The sequence below is a fragment of the Akebia trifoliata genome, chromosome 9 (genome assembly GCF_017979445.1).
Source record: "Akebia trifoliata isolate Shusen 1 chromosome 9, ASM1797944v1, whole genome shotgun sequence".
Lineage (NCBI taxonomy): Eukaryota > Viridiplantae > Streptophyta > Magnoliopsida > Ranunculales > Lardizabalaceae > Akebia > Akebia trifoliata.
This window is the reverse complement of record NC_141383.1, coordinates 21,047,202-21,059,637: the sequence shown is the minus strand read 5'-3', so window position 1 is coordinate 21,059,637 and position 12,436 is coordinate 21,047,202. Positions and strand designations below refer to the sequence as shown.

General features: G+C 37.5%; 1 protein-coding gene across 1 annotated transcript; it reads right to left on the bottom strand.

Moving 5' to 3' along the window:
- Positions 1–3,379, bottom strand: LOC147394598 (tryptophan N-monooxygenase CYP79A68-like). Its single transcript, XM_086453824.1, has 3 exons — positions 3,241–3,379; positions 1,672–2,663; positions 1–813 (listed from the first exon to the last, which is right to left on the bottom strand). Exons 1-3 carry the CDS (start codon positions 3,290–3,292, stop codon positions 175–177), a joined length of 1,683 nt encoding a protein of 560 aa, XP_086309950.1. The 5' UTR covers positions 3,293–3,379; the 3' UTR covers positions 1–174.
- Between the last annotated feature and the right edge of the window lie 9,057 nt (positions 3,380–12,436).

Below are 12,436 nucleotides of genomic sequence, written 5' to 3'. Positions count from 1 at the left end.
TTCTCTCTCTCTCTCTCTCTCTTCTTCTAAATGGGCTCTGTATCAAGACACTAACGTGATCCTAATTATTACAATGATCCTAATTATAAACATGATATCATGATACATCTTATTACAATGGAACATATTAAATACTCCAATAATTCTCAATTTAAAAGGCAATGGAACACATTTCTACTTGGATGTTTGGTACAAATGTGGTGACAAGCGTGGCTTAGCATATGCATGCAGTGGCTTGGCCAATGATAGGTCATGAGTTGACTCGGTGAGATCGATGCACGATCCATCTACAGGTGGCACACTCCAATCAAACCCTTGAAGAAGCCTAGCAAGTAGCATAATAGTCATTAGGGACCCTAGTCGAGTCCCCATGCAGCCACGTCGACCCGTACTAAACGAGATAAACTTCAATTCTGACTCAGTGAGTTCAACTTGAGTAGATCCATCATTCAAGTGCCGATCTGGTTTGAACTTGAGTGGTTCATCCCAGACTTTGGGGTTTCTTCCTAGCCCGGTTCGACTCAGTAGCACGTGACTACCCTTTGGTATGTGATAGCCAGCAACTGTCGTATCTTCCATGGACACATGTGGAACATTAAATGGTGCAATAGGGTGGAGCCGAAATGCTTCTCTTGCACATGCCTTGACATAATTGAGTTGGGAAAAATCTGATTCTTGGACAAGTCTCTCCTTTCCAACCACCTGATCGATTTCATCAACAGCTTTTCGAAGAATTTCTGGTTGATTGATCATCTCTGCTAATGCCCATTCTATTGCATTTGATGGATTGTCTATCGCTGCATAAATCAATTCCTGCGAAACAAAATGATCCCTCTTTATACATACTACTAGGAGGCATGTGATAATGGAAATGCGTTACAAAAATTATAATTTAATTAAAAAATTTAAAACTGACTAATGATTATAGGATCGTGGTATTAACCAGCTAACTACTCCAAAGGACCAATCTTATGGAAAAGGGGGAGAGATATAGATATAAGAGGATCACGGGCTAAACTGGGTTTGACACACCCAAGAGTGGAGGAAAATATACACTCAACACCCCTCCTCACCAATAAGGGAGGAAAGAATCGAACACTCGATTTATATGAACTTAGTGCTCTGATACCATGTTAACCAACCAACTACTCCAAAAGACTGATTTTATAGAAAAAGGGAGAACTATGAATATAAGAGAATCATAGGGATTAACTGGGGTATGACACACTTGAGAGTGGAGGAAAATACACACTCAACTCGTGGGATTGTACTTTTATTCATTTTAACAAAAAGAAGGACCGTTATAATAGTAAATTTGAATGAAAAAGTAGAGACATTTTCGGTCTTCAAAAATTTTGTATTCAACAAATTAACACCTTCTGTCAATATGGTGACAAAATGAGTGTTGTAGGGGTCTTTTCATAATTTACAATATTAACTAGGGTGATTATTTTGACAACATAATAAAAAGATATTTCTATAATTTTAGAAGACTAGAAACTGAAATGGTTACGGGGTCATGTGATTGTAATGTTATTCGTTTTGATCTTAATAATATTACTATTCGAAGGTAAAAAAAAGAGGACATTTCTGTCTTCAAAATTTTGTTGTCGATAAATTAAACATCTATTAGGCCCCACAAGTGGGAGTACTAAGTTATAAAATTTTTACCGCAGACTGTGCTTTGATCTCTTCCATCGATAGCAGTGGTTTTCCACAAGAATCCTTAACATAAATGAGGACATCAAGGATATCCTCGGGCTCTTTCTTGAGACAACACTCATCTTTTCCACCTCTCCACTGTTGTATACGTTCAACAATGATCTGATCGTTATACTTGTTCATGATCCCTATTGCCTTCTTCATGATCTTCTCATGACCATCTATATCAAACCGTCTCAAGCAAGGCATATAATCAGATACACAAAAGGCATTAAAAAGAGATAGAATGGTGAAAACTGCATCGATGTACTCTTCTTCTTCGACGCCAGGTCCTCCATCGCTCCTTTCCTTTCCCAAGTACCTCTTGTTGAACATCATCTTTCTTATCACGTTCCCACTATATTGCCATGCAAGACTCCTCATGTCCACAATTGCACCACCACCACTATCACCCATAGTTTTGTTGCATTGGTTATAAATATATCGAATAAGGTTGTCGGCTTCCTCTAATCTCTTTGGTTGAAGCCACAGGATTCTAGATGGACTGAGAACCTCGGATGCCAACACTCTTCTCATCTTCTTCCATTGATCTCCCAATGGTACAAGAGCAGTTGACATAAAGCCATGAGTCGCGCATTCAGTAGCCATCGTTATAGGCCTCGATGCGAATATTGCATCTTGTTTCTTCAAGAATTCTCTAGCAATCTCTGGACAAGTCACTGGGATTATGTGTACATTTCCGAGACGTATGCATGCAATATCAGTATTAAACTCCTTCATAAGCCCATGTATCCATCGGAACCTTGGTTTGTTTATAAACAATTCCGGTAGGTTGCCTACGATTGGCCAGGGGATTGGACCAGGAGGAAGTGGGAGTAGCTGATGTTTCCCATTGTTCGCAAATCGAAATACAATGAGAAATGCGAACGCAAATGCTATGAGGTGCAACACAACTATGGGATGGGGGATGATACGCAGAAGAATGCCGACGCTAATCAACACTGCGAAGAAAAAAATAACAAACATCAATTTATAAGAGAAGAGCAAGGTCAAGAATATATCGTGTCATCAATTTTTAAAAGGGTTTCGAAAACACGGAGGAGTACCTATTTCTTCCAAATTTCTAAAGTTATTTGAAAGGGTAATTTAGGTATTTAAAAAAAATACTTCAAAAGATCTTTCTTAGACTAATATTTTATTATGTCTTAATTGGTCCATATTTTTTTTTATTAAGGGGCATTTTTTCGAATATATTTTTAAAAAGAAAAATGATGGAGTGACGGTAAAATTGTTCTCGCTTTACACATTAGTGACGTGTATGTGTGTATGGAACCGTCGATGCTTTTAATCGAGATACAAGTGAAAAGCATCTATGATTCTGTGCGCAGTTCAACGTCAACAACGCGTGAAATTACAATGTCACTCCTGCAAGACTCTTCTAAAAAATAGACCTCCACAATCATTTTTCCAAAGCATTATTATTTCTGTTATATATGCTATTGACATTGTTTGTTCATGGTAATATTTAATCAAAAAGTCGTCAATGTAAATATAATTCTACTTTTAGAGTAATCATACCTGGTGCCATTGATCGAGAAGAGAAGAAAGAAAGAAACAGTGATTGTCTCATTAGATCCCAATGATCCAAGCCTCTTTCAATAAAAATAAATAATTCTCACTCTCTTTTGCGCTATAAAATAATGAGCAAAGCTTTAAGTACTGGTGGATGTTCTATAATACATAGGAGTTCGCAAACCAATGCCTTTATATAGAAGGAGAGCAGGGGACAGAGAATAGGATTTGCCTAACTCTGTCAGTTTTCCTTGCCGTACTAAAGGTTTGACTATAGGTATTCAATTGCAAATTCTCTTGTAGAAAACATTAAACACTCGAGGAAAGCATGAACACATGCAGATAAAGCTGCAAGCCTCTTCTCTTACCAACAATTAAACTCAAATTCTTCAGCCAATCTCATTAACTTAACTTGTGCTTTAATTGATCTTAAACGCATCTCATAATGTACTAAATGAATAATGATTTTCAAACTAGAAAGATTGATTTGTTACGGGTATGGAATCATAGATCTTTTTCCTCGGGATACACGAATGCAAATCTCGATAAAAGAGATACAATTGTGTATCCCAAGGAAACAGATCTATGGTTCTGTGTTCGTAACATTTCTGTGAAGTATTGAGGGAGTGAAGATTTTCTAATTAGAATATCAGCACTCATATTAAATACAATTGTTAGGATCAATTTTCAAGATTGATGCTATATTTTTGGGACATTTTTTTAATCTTGATTCTTAGATTTCACATGTACACGGTAATGATTGTGAGTGAACATATGAGTCCCCTTTCCATAATTACGTGAAAAATGGGATAAATTCGATTACGAGGTCTGTTGATTATCGTCAAATTTACCCATTTTTCACGGCTTCCTCAGGATTGGGGGAGGAGTATTTTAAACAATATTGTTTACAAAAATTATATGTTGTCCATTTTGCACGGCTCTCTAGTATTCATACCTCGGATCAGATTTTAAATAAAAAAAAAAAAATTCAAAAACAGTCTTCTTTTGGGACTACGAAAATGGAGGAGACCACTAAACCATCAAATTTAAATGACTGTATTTTGTTAGCTTTTCGATGTCGCGATCGATCTCTCAACCGTCGAAAAATTATCCAGTCGAGGGATACGGATACTCGATCCCTATTTTTCACTTCTTGTCTCTTCCGTCCATTAAAAGGATCTATAATTTTGAGAAGCTGACTCGGCTTGGATTGTTTATGCATAGCTCGGCTTGAGCTGATAAAGGAACAACTTTATCATGAAAATGACTCTACTCCACATGAAACATTAAATACTTCTGATAAAACGTGTTTAGTATGAAACGTGGTTCTCAATTTTTAAAATTTTCTTATAATTGCCAAAGGACGTTTTGGCAGATTACGGAAACGCGTTGTTTGGAAGATTACGGAAGGACGTTTTGGCGGGAAAAAAAAAAAGACACGTGGAACGTTTGGATTTGGCTGGATGACTGAAACTTAAACGACGTTTATGTAGTGATCTTGGAGATACGTTTCGTTTAATCTCTAGGAAGAAGTTCTTAATCTCAGCCTTACGTTCCAGTGACAACGTCTAAGTGACTTTCTTTGTCTTAAAATGTCTGTCATAGAGTGTTATGGAAGTTGTCTTGGACCTTCTGTTTTTAATCGAAATGACGAAAATAGCCCTGAATAGAATTAGAAGCTTAACTAACTAAAACTGACAGTTATTGCTAGTTATGTAAAGGTAGACCAGAGGAAATTTACTGAGTTCGACTTTGAAGCGGGCAGGTTCAAAATTTTGAAGACCCTCATCGTTACAAGACATGTGGCATTTTAAATTACATTATGCCCCTACATTGCTGCCAAAATTTGGAATACCTCCTTGGAAATGATGTGTAATCTAATAGAGAGCGTTCCTTCAAAATTTTCAAGCAAAGTTTTTTCCAATTTAACTTCATGGAATCTTCTTTAGTCCATAACGAGGAAAAAACTTTAATGCTGACAGAATTATGTATATAATTTTTTTAAATCAGTAATACATTGCAGATTGCAGATAGGTGAAACCTCTATCCTAGTTAAGTATCTCAGACTGCCCTTCATTTTTTCAAGACTAAAGCTAGCTGATTGTCAATCTCTCATCACCAAAATCACAAGCAAGATAAAGACTTGGAAAGCGAGATTTCTATCCCTAATTGGGCGGATGGAGCTTATAAAGTCGTTGATCAACAACATGCAGGTCTATTGGTCTAACGTGTTGATGCTGTCCAAAAAAGTACTGAAAAGGGTCGAAAGAATTTGTGCGAGGTTCCTGTGGGCTAGCCTTATCATGACCAATAAGATGCATTGCATCAGTTGGAAGAAGATAACAAGAGATAGGGAAGGAGGGTTGGGATTCCATGAGTTGGAGCTTCAAAACAAGGCGGGCATTAGCTAGGCAGATATGGGATATCGCATCGAACAAGAGCAGCATTTGAGTGGAGTGGATGAAGAAAAACATGATTAAAGGGGAATATTTCTAGACAACGCTCATAAAACCCAACAATCCCTCATGGCCGTGGAGGAAAATTCTTCAACTAAGGAAGACCATTCGAGATTGGATTGTGCATAAAATTGGTAATGGCGCCGACACATTTATATGGCAGGACCCATGGTTTGATAGGGGGTAATTCTAAACATTTTATAACACGACCCTTATGATAATAACTTGTACAAAGAAGCTAAGGTCAACAACTTGATCTTGAATGAGCAATTTCACTTGCCAAATCACTTTACGGCCTCTCTAGGGGGGGGGGGGGATGTGGCAGCAGCTTAGTGCCTCGAACTTAGATTGCATTGAAAAGGACAAAGTTATCTAGACTCCTAATTTGTATAAACTCGACGGAGGATGAAGACCACTTGTTTTTAGGGTGTGAGTCCTCTTTGAAGCTCTGTTAGAAGATCTTATAGAGATCCTGTATTAGCCACTCAAACATAGATTAGAGAGAAGAAGTAAAATGGGCCAGCAACAACTTTAGAGGTAAATCCACGATAACCATCGTCAAAAAGCTTGCCTTCAACGTCTATCTACACCATTTGTGGGCTAAAAGATGTAGAAGACTATTCCAAAACAACTACAAGCCCAGTAGAGTTAATAGAGACCTTAATTGTTAGAGATGTCCAGATGAGATTCCAAAGCTTGGTAGCCAGAACTGAGGATAATGCCCACTCAAGGAACTTTATGGCCTTGTGGAGCCTCTCGCTTAAGTTTGAGGTTAGAACCCTTGTGAGGTGCAAATGGGACAAATCCCCAAAGGAATTCCATGTCCTGAATACAGATGGCTCCCTAAGAGGGGATAGTCGAGGAGAAGGAGCCATTATCAGAGATAGCAATGGTATTACAGTTAGGGCCCTATTTGAGCATATGCAAGGAAAGTCAGTCCTTTTCCATGAGCTTCAAGCAATCCTAAAGAGAATGAATATAATAGTAGAAGAAAATATCCAACACTTGCAGGTTAGATAAGATTCTAAGGTGGCTATTGAGTGCATCAAGGGGAAGTACGCTACTCTATGGAGGGAAGAGAGGGTGGTCAAAGTCATAAGAGCTAGAGTTTCGCTTTTCCAACAAATCAATTTCAGGTTCTGCTTTAGAGAATGCAACCAAGCAACGGATTTTTTAGCTTCTTTCTTTCCTATTACGAGTAGTATTCTATTTGAGTATAGGGATCTCCCAAGTCGTCTTAGGGACATTGTATGTAAGGACGCTTCTTGGCGTAGATATGGTAGAATGTAGTTCTCCTTTTTCTAGTTGGGGGTCTACCTAACCCCCCTTTAATCTTAAATAAAAAAAAATAAAATAAAATGTTCACTTTATTAAGTATAGGAAAAATTATCAGAAAAAATAATTTTTTTAATTAATTATTAAAAAAGGTATTAATTTTCAAAAAATTATCAAAAATAATTTAACAAGCTCTTCGACCTATGTGTTTTCAATTTATTGGACTGTCCAATGTTTTAGGATTCTATCTCATTTGAGTATGGAAATAGGAAAAACATCATCGAGATACATAACACATCCTACGGTCAGGGTCACCTAGAACAAAGGGCACATGATGGACTCTCCTTACCATCATTACACCCAAAAACCGAGGTGACCGAATGCCATGTGCTTTGTACCAAGCCAATAGGAAAGTACCACGTGGAGAAAACTAACCATTGGGGAAGTCAAACAAGGGCAATAAATGCATCCTCATAAAGAAGCAACGACTCAAGGCTACTGACTAACTAGGACGAGACACGTGGGATGGCTATTTAATGCGCCCATTGGGACTGTGCAACAAAATTAACTGGTGTCGTTTAAAAGATTTAAAGTCAAGAATTGGTCGCTTAATGATAAGACATTATAAATTCTCGAAAAGTCAGGAGACTCTTGACCTTCTGAAAGAGGGTATTGTGGAGGGATAAATTCTCCAACATAAGAAATAACGCCACATGTCATTTAGGAACAGCGTAATTCACTGTTCCCATTATTATGATTTTAACTGAACAGGCGCTCGGTTATTTACTATGAGCAAGAAGGGGTCTAGTCCCTAAAATTTTGAGATTTGAATAACAGAACTACATGGGACTCTTGCAGAGATGATCTTCCACGATTCTTATCTTGAAATAAATGGAGATAAGGTCAAGAAAAACGTGTAAAATCAGATTCCTTACTGAAATCACCTCGACCCATTTTTCACTAAATAGTGGATAGGGATCCGATTTGTAAATGGGGGACTTTTGAAAAATGGGAGTCGCCATCTAGTTTAGGTTTAGGAACCATAAATAACTCCAAACAGATATGGATCAGTCCACGGATCAAAAATATAGGTAAGGGGTCAGATTACGAGTTTCGGAAGGTGTTAGGCACCGAACCCGCCCAATCAATACGATCGGTCTCTACTACGATCCAAAATCATCCTACGGTCAACATACAAAGATTACAGTCAAGGTCACAGTCCAGTCATCATCATCAATTCATGTTGAGTTTTCCAACCAAATCCTATGGCTAAAAATCATCCCAATTATCACATGACCCTCTTTTGAATTCCACAAAATATGGAAGGGTTTAAAAAAGCCCTAATTAGCTCCATGACCTGAAATCAATTAAGAAACTCCACCTGCAAGTATTCCTCAAACTGTCCAAAATACAAAATCATGAGAATATCATAAATAGGAAGATTACAAATAGAAACTTGTCAAATTGGGACTTAATATTTTCAAATTAGGAACGTAAAATTTCCTAATTAGAATTCATGAGATATATGCTGAATTCCCAAATAAAAAATTTAAAAAGATGCATTTTCTAAAATAGAACAGTCCAAAAATGTAAGTTTCTAAATTTGAAACTCCAAATTTTCATGAACATGAAGCTCCTAAATATAAAAATGTGCAGAATCTTTTAAATTGGAAAAATGCTAAAATATGAAATTTCTGAATCAGAAATCTATAAACATATTTTCCCAAAATAGGAAACTATGCAACCCTATATTAGAAAGTTTTCAAATAGAGTTTTCTAATGATCCACAAATAATCTCTAAAAAGGAAAATTATATAAACAATGAAGTCCCAAATTAGAAGATTTTGAATTTGCCAAAAATCACCAAATTGGAAATTGACAAATATTATCGCGAAAAAATTCCAAGTTAGAAAGAACAATCCACAAGAAAATTCTCATATTCATGAATCCTTAGAATAACCAAACGAGCATGCACACATGATTTTCGATTTTTGCCAAAATAGCTATCATTCAATAACATGCATAGTTGTCAAGTAAAGGAATACATCAATCACATGGAAAAATCTTAAAATAATACAAAGAACTCGAACATCATCATAGATCATGCAAATCCAACTCAATCATAATAACCACGATAAAAAAAATCCTATAATCCTACCAATATGCGAAAGTAAAATAAAATAAAATAAAAATGAAATAAAACACCTAGAAACCTACATAAAAAAACTAAAGAATAAAAGATTTTCCTAACCTATTGACATGCAAAAAACCTATCAATATGTAAAAGAACAAATAAAGCACAAAACTTAAGCATAAAAAAATAAAATAAAATAAAATATAAATAAAAATATAAATAAAACATCAAACATTCTTCCAATCCTATTTATAAAAATATGAAAACAAATGAGAGAAATCTCTAATCCTACTCCAATGCAAAAGTAAAAAAAAAGGAACATAACAAAAACATTCTCCTAGCCTTAGAACAGATTTTTTTTTATCAATATGCAATAAAAATACAAAAAATAAAAATAAAAAAAATATCAAAAGAGTGACAAAATTCATCACATAGCATCCCTAAGAAATCCATCTCGTACCAACTTCACGATGATCATGACGCCACAAGTCGGCATAATTTCATCATGAAGGTAAATTTTAGCGTGCAAAACAGAGAGAGGAAAGGAGGAAAACAGAGAATAAAAAAAATAAAAAAAATTACATGTAGGATGAACACAGTAGAGTCGGCTCCTTCAGATATAACTCGATGGCTTGTGCGCGCTGTAACTGTGGAGATATAAGCAGATACAAAGAGTGTTGGCGGACAGAAAGAGAGTGACGTCCCCTTTTTCCTACAGAGAGAAAGAGAGAGGCTGCTAGATGTTGGATATTTCGGCCATGAGTCGAATAGGGGGCTGGGCAGCAAGGAACGTAGCTGCAGCAATGGTCTATGTCGCAGGGATGGGAGAGAGAGGTGAGAGGGACGTGAGAGAGATGAGGAGAATGGGGGCTGTTGCAATGGACTGTAATGGGTGAGAAGATATCAATGGGATTATGGCAATGGGTGTGTTGCAGCTGAAGGTGCTACAATGGATGGGAAACAGATGGTTCTCTCACGAAGAAGAAGAAGAAGAAGAAGAGAAGAAAAAAACTAGAAGAGGGCGAAGAGAGTGCTGTGCGTCCGGGAGAGTCCATTCAAAACGAAAAAGAGGAAGATGATTCAGCCCCTTTGACGTTGGAGAAGGAGACCAAAGGAAGACGTTTTTCAGCCCCTCTTTTTTGCTTCTTCCTCACTGTTCCTTTCGTCTTCCTTTCTTTGTTGCTGTCCAAGAGGACGTCAGGGAGATAAGAGGGAGGTGAAGGAGAGGTTGTTTGGTGCTGTAATGGCTGTAGGATAGGGAGGACATGAATGGGACAGCAAGGGGGTGCTGTTTGGGACTGTTAATGGTGAAGAAAGGCTGTAAAGACGTTGTTGAAGATGAGAGGAAGACGGAGAAAGGGCTGTGTGAGAAGAAACATGGAGAGAATGGAGAGGAGAAGGGAGAGTGGAGAGGGCTCTGTGAGTCAGCCCAAAGAGGAGACGTGCTGCCTATAGAATAGTAAAAGTATCAAATGCTCACAATGGAAAATTTCAGCACACATTCTTATTGATATCTTGAGTACATTTTTATACAGCCTTGTAAATCTATCTTAGGAAATATACTGCTATCAAAACTGACATATACACTTCAGTTACAGAATCTATCTAATTAAATGCACATCAATGCATCAGTTACAAATCTCAAAACAGAGAATTGTTCATGCATGATTTTAGGCTTGATTAGTGCTGTAGAATATTTCCAGATTTCTTGTGATATTGACTTTTATGTTGCCTTTGTGTCACCTTCCTTAATACGTCCCCGCAAAATTGAGCTTCCATCGGTAAGACCAATTTTGGATCTTAAATATTCTGTACGTTCACGGGACAATGGCTTGGTCAGCAAATCCGCCAATTGATCTTGAGTATGTACATGACTCACATTAAGTTTACCGTTCTGAACTTGGTCACGCACAAAGTGAAGATCTATTTGGATGTGCTTCATTCGTGAGTGTTGAACTGGATTGAAACTAAGATGAGTTGCTCCAAGATTATCACATAGAAGAGAAGGTGGCTGCTTTAATGAAAATCCAAGTTCTTGAAAAAGTGCAAGTAACCACATGGTTTCCGATGCTGCATTAGCCAGGGCTCGGTATTCAGCTTCCGTAGTTGAGCGTGCTACTGCTCTCTGTTTTTTTGATCTCCATGAGATTGGATTGCAACCTAGGAATGTGATGTATGCCGATGTAGAGGTTCTGTCATCAATGTTTCCAGCCCAGTCAGCATCACTATATGTTGTTAAACATGGTGTTGCTGATTTCTTTATGTGAATGCCGTGGAATATTATTTTCTTGAGATACCGAAGGAGTCTTTTAGCGGCTGTCCAATGTGTGACCGTTGGCTTGTGCATAAATTGGGACAACTTGTTTACTGCAAAAGAGATGTCCGGACGGGTTAAGGTTAGGTATTGTAAACTACCAATGACTCGCCTATACTCTGTGCTGTCTACTGCAGTTGTTCCATCCACCAATTGAAGTGATTGACTTGTTGACAGTGGTGTAGAGACATCCTTTGCTCCAACCATGTTTGCATTCTCCAAAATGTCACGAACATATTTATGTTGTGAGAGAAATAATCCTGCATGAGTTGGTATTACTTCCACTCCAAGAAAGAAATGTAGTGAGCCCATATCTTTCAAGGAAAACTGTTCACTAAGTTTGTTAACAACATGAGTTACAAATTTGTTTTCATTTCCCGTGATGATTAAATCATCGACATAGACTAAGAAATAGCATATAATGGAGTCATGTTGATAAACAAATAATGAAGAATCGGCTTTAGAATTGTGAAACCCGAGCTGTAGTAAGGCATTTCTTAAAGCTGAATACCAAGCCCGCGGGGCTTGTTTGAGGCCATAAATTGCTTTCTTCAATCTGCACACATGATCAATTTTGGACAAATCTTTGAAACCTGGAGGTTGCATCATGTAAACAGTTTCAGTCAATTTTTCATGTAAGAAAGCATTGTTTACATCCATTTGTTTCAAATCCCACCCATTCATGATGGCAATACTGAGCACTGTCCGTATTGTGGCTGGTTTAACAACGGGGCTAAATGTTTCTTTATAATCAACTCCAGGTCGTTGGTTATACCCCTTTGCAACAAGCCGGGCTTTGAATCTTTCTATTGATCCATCTGCCTTTCGTTTGACTCGAAACACCCATTTGCAACCCACTGGTTTGCAATTTTTGGGTGGGGGAACTAAATCCCATGTGCCATGTCGCATAAGGGCTGTTAACTCACTGGACATGGCGTTACGCCATTCAGGATGAGATACGGCTTGGCTCACACATGTTGGTTCTAGAGGTAATGGAAGGAGATGTTTTGAGACAGTGTGCAA

What these genes read in the sequence shown, in the direction of transcription:
- LOC147394598 (XM_086453824.1), bottom strand. Translation starts at nt 3,292, where the DNA reads ATGAGACAATCACTGTTTCTTTCTTTCTTCTCTTCTCGATCAATGGCA. An exon ending in TTCTCGATCAATGGCACCAG is followed by an intron (nt 2,664 to 3,240) that starts GTATGATTACTC and finishes TTTTCTTCGCAG; the next exon opens with TGTTGATTAGCGTCGGCATT. An exon ending in AGATCAAAGCACAGTCTGCG is followed by an intron (nt 814 to 1,671) that starts GTAAAAATTTTA and finishes TTTGTTTCGCAG; the next exon opens with GAATTGATTTATGCAGCGAT.